Source organism: Pongo abelii, chromosome 6, assembly GCF_028885655.2.
Source record: "Pongo abelii isolate AG06213 chromosome 6, NHGRI_mPonAbe1-v2.0_pri, whole genome shotgun sequence".
Lineage (NCBI taxonomy): Eukaryota > Metazoa > Chordata > Mammalia > Primates > Hominidae > Pongo > Pongo abelii.
In genome coordinates, this window is record NC_071991.2 from 133,038,589 (window position 1) to 133,057,095 (window position 18,507).

Consider the following 18,507-nt stretch of genomic DNA (forward strand, 5'->3'; position numbering starts at 1 on the left):
CTTGACCTCGTGAACCGCCCGCCTCGGTCTCCCAAAGTGCTGGGATTACAGGCCTGAGCCACCGCGCCCGGCCCGGTTGTCATGCTTTTTAATTTTGCCAATCTAATGGGTATAAAATATTATCTCAATTGATTTGCATATTTTGTGTACCATTCTTTCCCCCCTTTAAGAAGCTTTACCCATTTTTTTTTCTATTGGGTTTTTTCTTTTTGATGTGTAGGAGGTAATTACACATCCTGAATTTACATGTAATTGCTGAATTACACATGGCTGAATTGAAGCCATTCAGAATGGCTTCAGTTTTTTTCAGTTTTCTCTTTTCAGACAACCAGTCTGTTGGATTATCTTTTCAACTTTTTTATGGTATACTTGTTTACATTTTAATGTGTCAAATCTTTTCCTTGATGGTATGTGCTCTTTATCTAAACATTTTCTCCCACTTGAAATCATAAAGATACTCTTCTGTATTTTCTTTTGGCATTTAAAAATGTTGCCTCCTCCTTAGGTCATTAATTTCTCTGGCATTGATATTTGTGAATGGTATAATCTACGTTTACTTTTTTCCATATGGATAATTTTATGATTTATTGAATAGTACATTCCTTCCCACTGATATTTTTGTCAGTGCGTCAAATGGTAGCATACCAACACCTTGCTTTTTTCACTTGAGGATATTTCCATATCAACACATAAAGCTCTTTTCTCTTGCACAAGTATTTCAATGTAGATACATAGCATGATTTTAATCGTTAATTTATTGGTTAACATTGTTTCCAACCTTTTTCTACAATGAATGTTTTTGAGCATAATTTCAGCAATTGCTAGGAGAAAGTTATGCTTACTTAAAATTATAGTTCTGGCCAAACTGCCTCCATGAAAGTTTTAACAATTCATTCCCCCCTCAATGTTGTGTAAACTGTGCCTGTTCCCGCACTACTTCCAACACAGTATGTTATCAAGCTGTTTAAATTTTATTTCATTTTTTTGTTTTTGAGACAGGGTCTCACTTTGTCACCTAGGCTGGCATGCAGTGGTGCAGTCACAGCTGACTGCAGCCTTGACCTCCCGGGTTCAAGCGATCCTCCTGCTTCAGCACCCCCAAGTAGCTGGACTACAGGCGCACATCATCACAGCCAGGTAATTTTCATATTTTTTTGTAGAGATGGGGTTCCACCACGTTGCCTAGGCTGGTCTCAAACTCCTGGACTCAAGTGATCTGCCCACCTCAGCCTCCCAAAAGTGCTGGGATTATAGGTGTGAGCCACTGCGCCTGGCCAAGCTTTCTGATTTTTGCCAATTTGGAGAAAAATGGTACCTCATTATAGTATTAATCCACATTTCTCTTAGTATTAACATAAATGCCACCCACAGTATCTTTTCATATGTTTGAACCATTTGTATTTCCTTTTCTGTGAACTGTTCAAATCCTTTGGCCATATTTTATTGAGCCACTGGTCTCACTGATTTGTAGCAGATCTTTATATAAAGGAAGTTAGCACTGTCACCTGTTTCACAAAAAGTGTTTACAGAATTTTTAAATTTTTATGTAGTTGATTTTCTCAATCTGTTATGGCTTCTGGGTTTTGTGTCATGTTGGTCATGTGAAAAAGCTTCCACTCTCATTTGTAGATTATAAAATAACTTCTCTCTTTTTCTCCTAATGATTTTAGTATTTTTTGTCTTATTTAAGCTGTTACTTATGTGTGCAGTGCCATTTATGTTATCTATAATTTATGTGCAAAGTGTAAAGTAGGAACCCAACATCATCATTTTTTCCAGGTAATGATCCTGGTCAGATGAGTATCATTTGCTGAATGATCCATCTTTTCTCCATTTAGTGCTTAGAATCACTGGTATGGGACTGGAAAAGGTGGAGATCAAAAATTAGAATTTTAAAAGGTAAGTATCAGAGAAGACCACTGGATAAGAGAATTGAGAGTAACGGTCCTTAAAGTCCTGGTCTCTTGGGGTATAGACTAGACAGAAAAGGACTGAAGCCTTCCAGAAGGGGGCTCATAGCTCATGAGAATATGGAATAGCTGAGTGGAGATCTGGCTAAGGTCAAAGGGCTGATAGGAGAGGAGGTAGGATTTGGGAGTATACTTCACAGGTCTAGGATATGACAAAGTGTTACGATCACGGTAGAGCACTGCTGAAGGGGGGTGAAGGTGAAGATCACTGGAAGGAAGGAGTTCTGGAAAGTACAAGCGTATATGGCCTTGAAGTCACCCAAAATTACGATAATGTGGCACTGAAAGGAAGGCTGTGGGTTAGATGCCAAAGCCTTCAGTGAATGAGGAGACTGCCTCAGAAATCAACAGATTAAGACAGTAAGAAGGGCTAAAGGTAGGCTGGTTGCGGTGGCTCACGCTTGTAATCCCAGCACTTTGAGAGGCCAAGGCGGGTGGATCACGAGGTCAGGAGTTTGAGACCAGCCTGGCCAATACAATGAAACCCTGTCTCTACTAAAAATATAAAAATTAGCTGGGCATGGTGGCGGGCGCCTGTAATCCCAGCTACTCCGGGGGCTGAGGCAGGAGAATCGCTTGAACCCAGGAGGCAGAGGTTGCAGTGAGCCGAGATCGTGGCATTGCACTCCAGCCTGGGTGACAGAGCTAGACCCCACTGCAAAAAAAAAAAAAAAAAAAAAGTGGGACCTAATGGTAAACAGGAAAGTAAAGGAAGTGTTTTTATATAAGAATATTGAAGGGATAATCTGGAAGTAGCAGTGGGGAGCAAAAGAGTCCTGCCTTGCTTCTCCATGCCCTGTGGTTATTTAGAGAAAACACCTTTGAAAAAGCCTTAGAGGAAAAGCTGGGCTTCACTTAAGCCTTATCTTAAGGAGAGGATAAGATTCTACGAAAGAAATTTTAATAACTATCCTTATATTGTTGTTCAGAGGCTGTGCCAGACACTTGTTGGGCGCTGAGGATGGAGTCATGAGCTCAACAGGTGAAGTCCTCACCCTCAGTGTAGCTCACAGTCCGGCATCTTGCAACTCAAAGTCTGGTCCATAGACCAGCAACATCATTTGGGGTTGAAAGAAATACAGAAAGTTAGGCCCTACCATAGACGTACTGAATCAGAACATGTAGTTTAATAAGATGCCCAGGTGATGTGAATGAAGATTAAAGTTGAGAAGCACTGGTTAAGTCTTGAGTGAGTCAAGTTTTAACCTGGACAGACTGGAAAGTATGGTGTGTTGTAACCATCTCCTAGTATCCCTTCCCTCTTCCCTCTTGGCAGCCACTTTAGTTCAAAGGGACCCTGCCCTTTCTAGTTGTAGTTGATTGTGGAGCATCTGACACCATCTTGACCCATCAGTTTTCCTTTCCCTGGCATTCAAGAATGGCAAAGAGAGAGAGATCCTATTAGGAGTAAACTCAACTTACTTGAGTTTACTTGTTAAATGGTGATATGGTTTGGCTCTGTGGCCCCACCCAAATCTCATCTCCAATTGTAATCCCTGTAGCCCCGACGTGTCGAGGGAGGGACCTGGTGGGAGGTGATTGGATCATGGGGGCAATTTCCCTCATGCTGTTCTCTTGATAGTGAGTTCTCAAGAGATCTGATGGTTTAAAAGTGTTTGGCAGCTCCCCCCTCCCTTTTTCTCTCCTGCTACCATGTGAGATGTTCCTTGCTTCCCTTTAGCCTTCCACCATGATTTTAAGTATCCTGAGGCCTCCCCAGCCATGCAGAATTGTCAGTTAAACGCCTATCCTCTACAAATTACCCAGTCTTAGGGAGTTCTTTATAGCAGTGCGAAAACAGACTAATACAAATGGCTAACCACAGAGTGTCTCTATTGGTTAGCCATTTAATAAATAAACTCAGGTAGGTTGCAGTGGCAATATGCTGGAAAGCAGAAAAACCAGGAAGTGGGTGGGGGAAGACAGAGAGAACAATGAGAGATGTTTGGAGAAAAGCAGAAATAGGAAATGTTGCTTAGATTCCTATAGCTTTCCTATTCTCTAGGTAAACTAAACATCCTAAATCCCTTCCATTGATTGAACAGACCCTCTTTTTGGCCAAAGGGACTCCAGAAAGACGTTAAAACTGAGTTCCCAGACATGATGGTATGGGAGGTCAGACATGCCTCGTTATATCCCCTCTCCTTTGCAGTTTAAATGCAACAACTGATCAGCATTAATGTTAAAACACAGACCAGGGGGAGTAAGGCTCTTTCCTTTCTGTCTGGCAGTAGCCATCAGGTAAGCCAAAATGGATGCATACAAGTACATCCAGGAGCAAAGGAGGAAGAAGCAGTCTGATGTCATGCGCTTTCTTCTGAGGGTCCGCTGCTGGCAGTACCGCCAGCTCTCTGCTGTCCACGGGGCTCCCTGCCCACCACCCCCCCCGGCCTGATAAAGCACGCCAGCTGGGCTACAAGGCCAAGCAAGGTTACATTATATATAGGATTCACGTTCACCATGGTGGCCGAAAATGCCCAGTTCCTAAGGGTGCAACTTATGGCAAGCCTGTCCATCATGGTGTTAACCAGCTAAAGTTTGCTGGAAGCCTTCAGTCCATTGCAGAGGAGCGAGTTGGACACAACTGTGGCGCTCTAAGAATCCTGAATTCTTACTGGGTTGGTGAAGATTCCACATACAATTTTTTTGAGGTTATCCTCATTGATCCATTCTATGAAGTTATCAGAAGAAATCCTGACACCCAGTCGATCACCAAACCAGTCCACAAGCAGAGGGAGATGTGTGGGCTGACATCTGCAGGCCAAAGGAGCTGTGGCCTTGGAAAGTGCCGTAAGTTCCACCACACTATTGATGGTTCTTGCTGGGCAGCTTGGAGAAGGCGTGATACTTTCCAGCTCCGTTACCACTAATATAAGTAAAGTTTGGGCTGGGCGCGGTGGCTCACGCCTGTAATCCCAGCACTTTGGGAGGCCAAGGCGGGCAGATCACAAGGTCAGGAGATCGAGACCATCCTGGCTAACACGGTGAAACTTCGTCTCTACTAAAAATACAAAAAATTAGCCGGTTGTGGTGGCGGGCACCTGTAGTCCCAGCTACTCGGGAGGCTGAGGCAGGAGAATGGCGTAAACCTGGGAGGCGGAGCTTGCAGTGAGCCTAGATTGTGCCACTGCACTCTAGCCTGGGCGACAGAGCGACCTCGTCTCAAAAAAAAAAAAAGTTTGTAAAAGTCATACCTAATAAACAATTTAGGACAGTCATGTCTGCTTACAGGTGTTATTTGTCTGTTAAAACTAGTCTGCAGATTGTTTCATGAATGCTTTCTCAAATTATGAAAATTAAAGTGCAATAATGTTTGAAGACAGTAAGTGATGGTGTATCTTGTTTCTAATAAGATGAACTTTTTTTTTCTTTGCTTTATCTTATTAGGGAGTTATATATCTTATTACGGAGTTAGTGTTTAAAACATACTGTGTGGTATAATAGGCTTAAAATAAGTTCTTTAAAAGAGAGAGAGAAAAACACACACATATACACAGACCAGAAGACTGACAGAACAGACTCTGTGGCGATGATACCAAATTGTCAACAGGACCTATGGCCACCCCAGGCAAGAAACCCAGCTGAGCCAGTGAAACTGAGGGCCAACCTGATGAGGCCTGCCACAGGTAACTTCTCTCACTTGTTTTTAGTCACCTGCTTTTAGTGGATTAAAAAACCCACATAGCTAAAGTCACAGAGCTAAACAATATAAATCTAAGCTCCCACTAGCTTCCTTATGGATAACATCTCTGACATCTGGGTTGCTTGATAAAGGTTTCTTGTTTTTCAGGAAGTTGGGGTCAGTTCTTGTACAGTTTAAACCAGCTGGGACCACGAACCCCTCAACTGGGCCTGCATGAAAGCCCGATGGGTGTCCTTCTGACATTAGAGGGCCAAAACCTCCACCCTCAGATCATGCTAAGGATGTCATTTTGTGACCATATATCCTATGAAGAGCCATGAAGCTTGACTACCTCGCGCAGATAACCCATTGCCAAACTTTTCCTTACCTTCAACCGCCTTTCCCCACACCTCAGACCACCCTGCTCCTCCATCCCATAAACATCCCTAAAACCCATCTTTGGGGAGGCAGATTTGAGATCTGTTCTCCCGTCTCCTCGGCTGCCTGCCTGGTGAATAAACCCTTTCTCTGCTACAAAACTCATCATCTCAGTGACTGGCGTGCGGCACACGGCAGCATGGGCCCCATCCGGTATCACTAGACTCCAAAGCCCAACATCCGAGCTTCTTAAGCACACAGCCTCTACCTTGGGTCTTCAACGCTGATTACACAGCACACCTGAGGAGCTTTGAGAGCTACAAGCCTCCTTTCCTCCCCGCAAAGTCCAGCTGGGCCCAAGTAGAGGATGTTGCAAAAGCCCCCACGATTCAGCTGCGAACCTAGGGATTGGACCCGCTGCTCATGCTGTCCTTCTAGGCCAGAGAGCCCTAAACTGGGCTGTGTATCAGAATAGTCCGCGTGCTGAGAATAATATAGATTCCTGGGCCTCGGCCCAGGTTTACAGAGGCGGGATGCTCAAGGCTGCCCAGCCAGGCTCGGGACTTGCTCTTCGCAAGTCCTGTCGCGCGCTCGCGGCCCCGCCGGTTCAGGCGGTGGGACCGACGCGCTCCGCCAGGGGGAACCTGGCCGCTGCGACACTGCAAGTCGTTTCCGGGCGCGGACTGAGTGGGAGGAGCGGGGCGGGGCGGGGCGTGACCCGGAAGTCGACGGGGGGTTCCGCCCCCCGCGCATGGGGAGGTAGGCTCGCACCGGCCCGCGGAGCTGCTGCAGTCCATCGCGCCCTCCTCGCCCTTCCCGCCGACATCATGCTCCAGTTCCTGGTGAGTGGAGCTGCCGAAGAGCGGGGCCCGCTGCCTGGGGCGTGCCTCGGACCCCATTTCCCCCTTGAGGACTGCCGACCCCGCCGACCCCGCCGACCCGGCCTGGGCGTGGGTCCAGCGGTCCCTTCGGCCCCCGCGCCTGGTCGTCGCCTCGCAGGGCGGCCGTTTTCTTCCTGCCTCCCCAGAAAATCCCTTTGCCAATATTTTTCTGCAGCCATCCAAGTCCCTAAAACTTTGAGGTGTCAGAGAGTGTGCGTTTCCAGAGCTACTTATTGTGTGCCGCGCCCCGCGCTCATTGTGTAATACTTGTATTAAAGCTTGTGTGGTCCTTGATGACTTTTCGTAGTCCGCCCCCCTTTCTTTCTGCGCTCCTGTTCCATTACATAGTCGCCGGCCGGTCCCTGCTGTGGAGCCCTGCTAGTTGGCGTTTCTGAGGAGGTAGGAAGGCCAGGAATAAACCGTAAATTAGCCACCTCACGAAGTCCGAGAGGCTAAGTCCTCATCAGACCTTTCAGAGTTGGAGGAATGAGTCAGACACTGGTATACAAGTAATTTTTCCCAAAATGTGTAAGCATGAGTAAGCAGACTATTTCTCCTGGCTCCTTATTTGAGTTAAAAACGAGTTTTCTGGCAAAACTTGGTATATTTCAAAGATTGCCTGGTGAAGGTTCCAGGAGGAGTTGCTCATCAAATTTTCAAGTGAAAGTTTTTCTGCCAAGCTATTGTGCATTCAAAACTTGATGCTTTCAACTTCTAATTTTTATTTATTTATTTATTTATTTATTTTGTTTTTTTTGAGACGGAGTCTCGCTATGTCGTCAGGCTGGAGTGCAGTGGCGCGATCTCGGCTCACTGGAACCTCCACCTCCCGGGTTCAACCGATTCTCCCTCCTCGGCCTCCGGAGTAGCTGGGATTACAGGCGCGCACGAGGATGCTCGGCTAATTTTTGTATTTTTAGTAGAGATGGGTTTCACCAAGTTGGCCAGGCTGGTCTTGAACTCCTGACCTCAAGTGATCAACCCGCCTCAGCCTTCGAAAGTGCTGGGATTACAGGCGTGAGCCACCGCTCCCGGCTCGAATGCCGTATCTTTTTTTTTGTTTGTTTGTTTTGACGGAATCTTGCTCTGTCGCCAGGCTGGAGTGCAGTGGTGCGATCTCGGCTCACTGCAACCTCCGCCTCCTGAGTTTAAGCGATTCTCCTGCCTCAGCCTCCCGAGTAGCTGGCGCGTGCCAGCAGGCCCAGTTAATTTTTGTATTTTTAGTAGAGACGAGGTTTCACCCTGTTGGCCAGGATGGTCTCGATCTGCTGACCTCGAGATCCACCTGCCTCAGCCTCCCAAAGTGCTGGGATTACAGGCGTGAGCCTCCGCGCCCGGCCCCAAATGCTGTATCTTTATCAAAGAGATTAAAACACAAAATTCACCCCTTTTGTCCTTTTGAAAGATGGTAATGGATTGTTAAATCCAATTAGTCAAAAGAGTGTCCTTAATCTGCCCAGCTAAGACAGGGCTGCTCCTTTACCTCTAGGAGTTTCTGTAGTGTCCTAACTAGATGTTAGTTTAGGAGTTCAGAATAATGACAGTCATTTTCTTGTAGTAAACACTAGATTAAAAGCGGTATCACTTAGCTCCAGAGTATAGGATGATGTAATTGAGCTGCCTGCTATATCTGTTGCTCATTGATAAACTGAGAGGACATGATTCAATTACAGTTAACTTTCTAAGTGGTTTTGCAGAATGAGTTTTTTTTTGAGACAAGGTTTCTCTTTGTCACCTAGGCTAGAGTCCAGTGGCACAATCATGGCTCAGTGCAGTCTTTAACTCCTGGCCTCAAGCAGTCCTCCCACCTCAGCCTATTTAGTAGTAGCTAGGACTACAGGCCCACACCATCACCCCTGACTAATTTTTAAATTTTTTTTTTGTAGAGATAGGTCTTGTCTAGGCCTCCCACAGTGTTGGGATTACAGGCATGAGCCACTGTGCCTGGTCAGATTCTGATTTGAGAATTCAGAATTCTCAGTATTTAAGGAGAGATGCTAAAGCTGTCCATTATATTCCTAGCTCAGAAGTAACTGAACACTGATGTTCTCTCACCCTCTGGTCTTCCACCTCATTGTTTTTTTTTTTTTTTTTTAAATAAGTGGATAGCATTACTTTTCACATTGATTCCACCTCTGTCAAATGAGCCACTGACTCTAAAGTTGAGCAAGTATTTCTCTTTGTGTTCAGTCATCTATAAAAAAATGACCATCATGTTCTAGTGTTTAAGAGAGTAAACTTCAGAGTCAGACTTCTCAGTTTGAACCCTGCCTCCCATCATTTTCAAGCTGTGGTAGCGTGGGTGGGCTATTGAAATTTTCTGTGCTCCCATTTCCACATCTGAAAATGCAAACCCACCTCACAGTTTTGTTGTGAGGATTAAAAATGAGTTAACACATTAAAGAACTTAAAAACAGGAGCACTCAACAAGGATTCAGATAGTGTTCAGTTTTTCTTTTGCAGGGTTCATTTGAACCCTGATTGAGTTTCTTCTCAAGTGGGGATTAGCTTCTCTCAGAAGGGTAGGTGATAGGAAAGGTTTAGAAGTGATCAAACAGTCACAAGTTAAGCAGGTGCATTGTCATTACACATTTTGGAACCCTCTAAGATGTTTCTCCTACAGTTGTGATTTGTGGACAGTTTGAAAACCACTGCACTTGCTTGTGTTGGTGATAACTTCCTTCCATTATTCATATTCCTCCTCAGATTAAAATATTCTCCCTTTGTCCCTATCTTGAAGAGACCTTGTTCCTGTGATTTTCCCCTTTTCTTTTACTGCAGTTTTTCCCCTTTATTATTATTATTTTTAATAGTAGAGATAGGGTCTCACTATATTGCCCAGGCTGGTCTTGAACTCCCGGGCTGAAGCAATCCTCCCACCTCAGTCTCACAAAGTGTTGGTTATGGGCTTGAGTCACTGCTCCTAGACTTTTTTTTTTTTTTTTAAATGCAGTGCTTCAGAAATTTGTGTGTCATCTTTGCGCAGGGGCCGTTCTGATCTCTGTATCATTCCAGTTTTAGTGTATGTGCTGCCAAAGTGAGCACCCCCCTTTCTTTCACTGCAGTAAAAGACACCTCTTTGCAGATAGTTACCAACACTACCTGAGGAAAGCTACTGCTTCCTTAATCGTAAGGTTTAGCTAGAGTTATTTTAAGGATGCTTTTGGCGGGAAGCTAACATGATGGCACTGCTGGGGGCTTTGTGCACACTGCCTATGATGCTGTTATTGTGTTATTGTAATCTGTTGCTTTTTTTTTTTTTTGAGACAGAATCTCACTCTGTCACCCAGGCTGGAGTGCACTGGTGCCATCTCGGCTCACTGCACTCTCTGCCTCCTGGGTTCAAGTGATTCTCCTGCCTCACCCTCCCAAGTAGCTGGGATTACAGGCATACGCCACCACACCTGGCTAATTTTATATTTTTTAGTAGAGACCATGTTGGCCAGGCTGGTCTCGAACTCCTGACCTCAAGTGATTTACCCACCTCGTCCTCCCAAAGTGCTGGGATTGCAGGTGTGAGCCCCTGCGCCCGGCCGGTGTTCCCTTTATCCTTTTTGCCTTCCTAAATACTCTTCATGGCCCCACTCTGATCTTTTTCCATGAGGCCCTCCTAATGACTTATGCTCCTGAAACCTTTACACTATTATGTCTTTGTTTTGTTTTGTTTTTGAGACAGAGTCTCACTCTGTCACCCAGGCTGGAATGCTGTGATGCAATCTTGGCTCACTGCAACCTCTGCCTCCTGGGTTCAAGCGATTCTCGTGCCTTACCTTCCCAAGTAGCTGGGATTACAGACGTGTGCCACCATCCCCAGCTAATTTTTGTATTTTTAGTAGACACAGGGTTTCGCCATGTTGGCCAGGCTGGTCTCAAACTCCTGGCCTCATGTGATCTGCCCACCTCTGCCTCCCGAAGTGCTGGGATTACAGGTGTGAGCCACTGTGCCTGGCCTTACACTATTACACTGTTATGATCCATTTCCTCATTTATTTAGGTCTCATGTCTTTTCATTAACTTCTGAATAATTGTCTTGCAGCTTGTTTGTTATGTTTATTTCTATTTTGTTAATTATTTCACCAGTTGATGGACATTCAATATGTTTCCACTTGTGGCTATGATGAGTAATCTTGCTAGGAATATTTGTATACAGGCTTTTGTGTGGATATGTATTTCAGTTCTGTTGAGTATATACCCTAAAGTGGGATTGCTGCATCATATGGTATCTTTATGCTCAACTTTTTGAGGAACTTTTGGACTGTTTTCCAGAGTAGCTGCACCGTTTTACATTCTCACCAGTAATGTATGACGGTTTCAATTTCTACACATCCCCGCCAACATTTCGTGTAGCTCTTATTGTTCTTGTTAAAGTAATTCTAGTGGGTGTGATGTAGTTCCTCATTATGGTTTTGCTTTGCATTTCCTCAGTGACTAATGCTGAGCATCTTTTCATGTGCTTGTTGACTGTTTGTAGCTTTGGAGAAATCCTTTCACATCATTTGCCCATTTTTATTTTTGTTTTATTTTATTTATTTATTTTTGAGACGGAGTCTCGCTTTGTCGCCCAGGCTGGAGTGCAGTGGTGCAGTCTCAGCTCACTGCAACCTCTGCTTCCTGGGCTCAAGCGATTTCTCCTGCCTCAGCCTCCCGAGTAGCTGGGACTACAGGCGTCCACCACCATGCCTGGCTAATTTTTGTATTTTTAGTAGAGGCGGGGTTTCACCAAGTTGGCCAGGCTGGTGTTGAACTCCTGACCTCAGGTGATCCACCCACCTTGGCCTCCCAAAGTGTGGGATTACAGGTGTGAACCACTGCGCCTGGCCAATTTGCCCATTTTTAAATTGAGTTTTTTTGTGTCACTCAGTTGTAAGAATTATTTATATATTCTGGATACAGATCCCTTATCAGATATATATTTGAGAATATTTTATCTCATTCTGTGTGTTGTCTTTTGACTTTCCTGATGGTATTCTCTGAAACACAGACATTTTTAATTTTGATGAGGTCCAATTTTTTTTTTTGGTTACTTGTACTTTTGGTGTCATATCTGAGAAAGCTATTTGCCCAGCCCCACTCATGAAGGTTTACGCCTATGATTTCTTCGAAGAGTTTTATAGTTTTAGCTCTTTCATTTAGGTCTTTAATCCATTTTGGGTTAATTTTTGTATATAGTGTGAGGTAGGAGTCCAACTTTATTCTTTGCATGTGGATATCCCATTGTCCCAGCACCATTTCTTGAAAAGATTATTCCCAGCACCATTTCTTGGAAAGACTTTTCTTTCCATATTGAGTTCCTTGGCACTCTTGTTGAAAATCACTTGACCATAAATAAGCCTTTATGGTGTATTCCTGGGCTCTCCACTCTATTCCATTGGTCTTTATTGATCAATAGAAACAATTCAGTCTTGTTTGCTTGCCACCACAGTAATCGGCTTTTCTCTAATAGGTACTTGGTTTTCTTAAAAAAAAATTACCTTTTTAAATTCCTGCATCTTTTCATCATCTGGTAGGTCCTTGTTTCCTCAGCCTTTTCTGAGTATAGGTACCGGAAGAGTGCTTCTCAGGCAATGCTTTCATCATGTTGCTGAGGGCAAAGAGTAGTCAGTGGCTCCCTACCACGATTGCGTGTGAAGGAAACTCCCCTGCCTGTGTTGCCCAGGCTGGAGTGCAGTGGCATGATCTTAGCTCACTGTAACCTCTACCTCCTGGGCTCAAGTGATCCTCCCACCTCAGCCTTCAGAGTAGCTGGGACTACAGATGTATGCCACCACACCCAGCTAATTTTGCATTTTATTGGTAGAGATGTGGTTTCACCGTGATGCCCAGGCTGGTCTCAAACTCTTGGGCTCAGGCCGTCCTCTCACCTTGTCTTCCTAAAGTACTGGCATTACAAGTGTAGCCATTGTACCTGGCTGCCCTACCTGCTTGTCGAAGCCCAACATCTAGACCTTCCCAGCTTTCCATACTTAATTCTCTCCATTCTTTAACTCAAATTCTCTTTTCCAGTCAGGCCTGTTTCTTTTATGCCAGTCATCACACCTCCATTCCCATCTCGTGCCTTGATTTCCCACATTCAGTTTTCTTCGCATTTCCTTTACCAGTTGTATCAGTCCGTTTTCACACTGCTGATAAAGACATACCCGAGACTGGGTAATTTATACGGGAAAAAGGGTTTAATGGACTTACAGTTCCACATGGCTGGGGAGGCCTCACAATCATGGCAGAAAGCAAGGAGGAGCAAGTAACGTCTTACACGGATGGCAGCAGACAGAGAGCTTGTGCAGGGGAACTCCTCTTTATAAAACCATCAGATCTCATGAGACGTATTCACTATCACGAGAACAGCATGGGAAAGACCTGCCCCCATGATTCAGTTACTTCCCACTGGGTCCCTCCCACAACATGTGGGAATTCAAGATGAGATTTGGGTGGGGACAGAGCCAAACCATATCACCAGTTTAAATGTGAACACTTAGCTTATTTAGAGCCTTTAATATCAACCTGAGGTACATATTTTTCAAGTATGATTTCTTAAAAGAATCACTTCTGTATCATTCATTTTGCCACTTAATGCATGGCCTAGTTCTGATTTTTGGAGCATCTGTTAACATTGAAAATCCTGTGCAGGGTCCTGCCTTCTGTTGTTATATAACTATTTTACCTAGCATTTCTTCCTATTCATCATATAAGTTCTCTAAGGGCAGAGATCATTTTTAATCCTTTCATGGGGCTAAATATGAAGTTGATTTTTAGTATATTAAGGTCTGCAGTCCCTTAATCAAAATCTTTAGGGGCCATGTGTATTGGGGAAATCAGATTTCTTTCAGATTTTAGAAAAGTAATAAGCTGCATCATGTACCTCAGTACTTAACACCCCCAGCAGCATCTGGGATAGCACTTTGTAATCAAATGTATTAAAATTTTTGGTGTGAGATGTATTCTTCAGCGAGGAGGTCTAAGGCAGGATCCTATATTTAAAGATTTCTATTTCTATAGCAAAAAATGATTATTCACACTAAAGTGTGATAATGACTATAAATAGTCTCCTCTTAGTTCAGGTCAGATATGTGTTTGCTACCAAATGAGTTATGATGAAATGTAGTTTGGATTGAGTTGGGTTTCAGAATTGTGGATAATGGATTGTGGAGCTTCACTGATTCTTAGTGTACTCTCTATTTATAGAGCTGACAATGCAGTTCTTCTGTTGTGTACTGCTCTGTGCCAGTCTAGACTTCTCTTTTGGGGCTCTTAGCTCCAGCATCTTCTTCCCATCTATTTTTCCTGTACACTACTTTCCTCATCTCAATCCTCTGTTCTCAAACTTCCAGTGTTTTACCATTAATTGTCCCCAATGTTCCTGTGAAAAGAAGCTACTTTTTCATACACCTAAAGTCTCAAAATTATTACAGAGAGGGTGTGATAGTAGTGCACTTAATGTTGGGCTTGGGAAGAAAGCATTGCACTCCTTATGCCACAGTCTTCTCTACAGGGAATACTAAGGGGTGACCATGTGATATGGGGGAAGCAGGGCATTGTGATGGCATTCAACTGAGAGAACTACTGATGAGGTTTCCAGGTCTTGGCCTGGAAGACGTTAGGCATTCTTGGCCTGCAAGGAGGTTTCAGGCTCATCCAAGACCTCCTATAATCTGACTCCAGTCTAACCTCTCAGACTGAGTCACTGTTCCTCAGATTTAGGTTTTACTTTTTTGTCTAAACTTGCCTATTGACCATCCCATGAACGACATACTGCATATGCTTTTCTGGCTTCATGCATTTTTCCCAACATTTCTCTTAGTGATATTTTTCTTGTGTATTTAATCTTATGATACTCCTTTGGTGGATCTGGTAGTATTCTGAAACTGGAATTGATATGACTTGTTTAGAGGCTCATGGTTTTTGTTTTGTGTTGTGTTTTGAAATAATCATGAGTTTTTCATGTGCCCTGATACCTGGCAAAGTTGCCAAAATGAAGCCACATTAGACATGCCACATTTATTTAGATACACATACGGTAAGAACTAGGAATCTTAGAATGTTGGAGCTGGACATTACATTGTGAGTATAATGTTTTATAAATCAGGAAGCTCAAATCAGCAAAGCTCCAGAGAGGTTAAGTGTCTTGCTTTAGGCACACCGCTTGATAGCGGTGGAACCAGAACCCGATTATTTTTTTTGAAAGTTTTAAAATCACATGTTTTTTCTTTTTGGTGTTAGAGCTAATACTTTCATTTGATTTGTTTTCTCTTCTTTTAAGCAAATTTAATACTCCTTCTGGATTTGGAAAACCAGTTCCTACCTGGTTTCAACCCATAGGAGAAAAAAATCATTCTCCTTCAAGGTGCAACATTGGTAAAAGTAGGATTTTGCAGGCCATAGCTCATTAATCAAATGATCAGAATGGTCTATGATTAGAGATTAGATAGCCTCTTCTGTGTTTTTTATTGCTAACAACAAACCAATTTAAATTATGCTTTTGGTGTTTCAAGCTTAGTAAGTTTAAAGCGTACTAAGGACCCAGCTGCATTCTGTTCCCCTATGTGCATCTCCAACTTGAAGAGAAGGTTCAGTCATGCCATGTGTGATTGATGGTGTTAAGTACCACATTTTATTTTTTTATACCTCTCTGCTGTGTATTGATTGAATAAAAGCAACAATGATTAAAGAAAATGATCAAAAAAATTGATGCTAGTTTGAATTTATAAAATGAGAAATTAAGCTCCAGATGGAGCCTCTTAGTTACCAGAGGAAAACAGGGAATTATTATCATTAAAACTCAAAGCTGAGGAGCCTTGGCCCTTTTGGGTACGTCTAAATTTTCATGAACCAGTTTTTGTTTAGGAAAATAGTCACCAAATGGGATAAATATTTAAAGTTTTCTAAAAATTGCACCCGTCTCTTGTCACTGTGTTTCCCACTGGCCTTAAATGTCCTGCCTGTTAGACTGTACCTGTGTCAGAGTGGTAAGCCGTATGTGCTGTCAGTGGTGTGTCAGAGTTTTCTCTTCTTTTCTGTCGTCACATATTTTAGTTTTTGAGTGTGAAGCTAATGTAGATTGTCCTGTCCTTGTTGTGAATGTCCTTGGAGAAGTCCCTTCCCATCCTGGGCCTCAAGTTCCTCTTTTGAACTATGAAGAGATTGTAAACTGTGAAGAGTCCTTTCATTCTCTGAGATCCTATGATTTGACTGAATATTTATTTATTTATTTTGAGATGGAGTCTTGCTCTGTCTCCCAGGCTGGAGTGCAGTGGCACAATCTCAGCTCACTGTAACCTCTGCCTCCCAGTTTCAAGTGATTCTCCTGCCTCAGCCTCCCGAATAGCTGGGATTACAGGCGTGAGCCACCACGCCTGGCTAATTTTTGTATTTTTAGTAGAGACGAGGTTTCACCATGTTGGCCAGGCTGGTCTCAAACTCCTGACCTCAAGTGATCTACCACTTTGGCCTCCCAAAGTGCTGGGATATAGGCGTGAGCCTCTGTGCCCGGCCTTGACTGAATACTTTGAAAACTGAATAATGTTTATTTGATTTAAAAAGGAATAACAATATCCATAACCAAAAAAAGACAAAAAAATTGCAGCATTCAACAAGAAAAATCTGAACTTTGGCTTGAGTTTCCAGAACTTGTAGTCAAGTATTTATGTGGGTTGTGAGGGGATAAGAGAATTTAGGGTAGCTTTATACGGTGTTACCATTTATTCTTTTTTATTGTTTTATTTTTTTCTTATGTTTGGTTGGTGTCACCATTTATTCTTTTGTATGCTGTTTAGCCTCTGGAGAGGGCATCTCTGTGTTTATAGAAGAAAAATATGACTCTCATGTTGTACAGAGCCCTAGACTGGACGTCAAGGTCTTCTAACTGTCCTGAGCTTCTTAGGAAGATATTGTCTACGTATTTTAGTTTGGAATCAGACTGGCACAGGACTCGGCATGCACTATAACTCTTACTGTTCTGTTTTTTCAGCTTGGATTTACGTTGGGCAACGTGGTTGGAATGTATCTGGCTCAGAACTATGACGTAAGTGGCCATATCCATGACTTCTTTGATTCCATGTAACTGTTTTAGAGTGACTTTTCTTTGTTTGAGGTAAGGTATGACTTCCAGCATAAGTGTAGTCCATAGGGCTGAGGCAAAACTCCTGAGTATTGTAGAATGGTTTGCCATTGTTTGAAAAAGTAATCCAACTCATGAAACAGCTGTCCTCCGTATCACCACAAGAGGGCAAAATCCCTTCAGTTTAGCTGGGCTCGTGATCATCCTCAGCTGTGTCTTGTTAGCCGAGAGTAATATTAAGTTGGGCTCTTAAAATTCTTTGGGAAATCATGTGGTAAGTGAGAACTTAAAAATTAATTGGATAATATTTTCAGCCCCACTACCCAGTAGTAGAGATGACTTAGAATTTTGGAGATGCATCTGGGTAGGGGGACTGAAAAATACAGATCTATATTCCATCTCCAAAATTCTAAGTGTAGCACATTTGAGGACAGAGTTTTGTGAAATTGTATTAACCTCACTTTATAGATGGTGATGTTGAAAACCAGGTGGTGCAGCAGCCTATGAATGGGGATTCTGGACAGGTGTTTGAAAAAGACAAGCAAGGGAAACATGATACTAACTTGATTTGTTATAAAGCTTTTCATATGACAAAGGGAATTCCTTTGTCAACCTTTGTTTGAGTCCTACAGTTTTCTAGGCAAAGGCTATATTATGTCACATTTATTGTTTATACGTACAACCTTTACTTGGCACCGGATCGAGCGGAAGTGGGTATACAAAAGTAGAAGTGGGTTTCAGAGAAGGAGCATACTTATCTGACAACTTCTGATATCTTTCATATGCAGTTATAAGGCTAAGAAATACCACTATTGGCCGGGTGCAGTGGCTCACGCCTGTAATCCTAGCACTTTGGGAGGCCGAGGTGGGCAGATTGCTTGAGCTCAGGAGTTCAAGACCAGCCTGGGCAGTGTGACGAAAGCCCATCTTTACAAAAAATACAAAAATTAGCCAGGGGTGGTGGCATATCCGTGGTCCCAACTACTTGCGGGACTGTGGCGGGAAGGATCACTTGAGCTCTGGAGGTCAAGGCTGCAGTGAGCTGTGTTTGCACCATTGCCCTCCAGCCTGAGTGACAGAGTGAAACCCTAGCTCAAAAAAGAAAGCAAAAAGAAATAACCACTATTTAGCAGATCCCTTTTGGAGGAAGATAAACGCTTGTAAAACCATTTATCTTTGGAGGAAGAGAAGTAAAAGAATATTGATTAGGTAGGTGCAAAATTATAATAATCTTTTTTCTCTTTAAAGATACCAAACCTGGCTAAAAAACTTGAAGAAATTAAAAAGGACTTGGATGCCAAGAAGAAACCCCCTAGTGCATGAGACTGCCTCCAGCACTGCCTTCAGGATACACTGATTCCACTGCTCTTGAGGGCCTTCTTTACTATCTGAACCAAAAGCTTTTGTTTTCATCTCCAGCCTCAGCACTTCTCTTCTTTGCTAGACCCTGTGTTTTTTGCTTTAAAGCAAGCAAAATGGGGCCCCAATTTGAGAACTACCCACATTTCCAACATACTCACCTCTTCCCATAATCCCTTTCCAACTGCATGGGAGGTTCTAAGACTGGAATTATGGTGCTAGATTAGTAAACACGACTTTTAATGA

General features: G+C 43.3%; 1 protein-coding gene, 1 non-coding gene and 1 pseudogene across 2 annotated transcripts; 2 read left to right on the forward strand and 1 right to left on the reverse strand.

Moving 5' to 3' along the window:
• The first annotated feature begins 2,635 nt into the window (after positions 1 to 2,635).
• On the forward strand, positions 2,636 to 6,402 carry LOC129060493 (large ribosomal subunit protein eL15-like; annotated as a pseudogene).
• A 155-nt stretch (positions 6,403 to 6,557) lies between these two features.
• Positions 6,558 to 18,507, forward strand: STMP1 (short transmembrane mitochondrial protein 1). Its single transcript, XM_002818483.5, has 3 exons — positions 6,558 to 6,812; positions 16,813 to 16,866; positions 18,151 to 18,507. The coding sequence occupies exons 1-3, from the start codon at positions 6,798 to 6,800 to the stop codon at positions 18,223 to 18,225; spliced, it is 144 nt and encodes a 47-aa protein (XP_002818529.1). The 5' UTR covers positions 6,558 to 6,797; the 3' UTR covers positions 18,226 to 18,507.
• LOC112134443 (U6 spliceosomal RNA) lies at positions 9,793 to 9,896 on the reverse strand. The gene has a single exon (XR_002915873.1). It is a non-coding gene; the product is annotated as a U6 spliceosomal RNA (small nuclear RNA).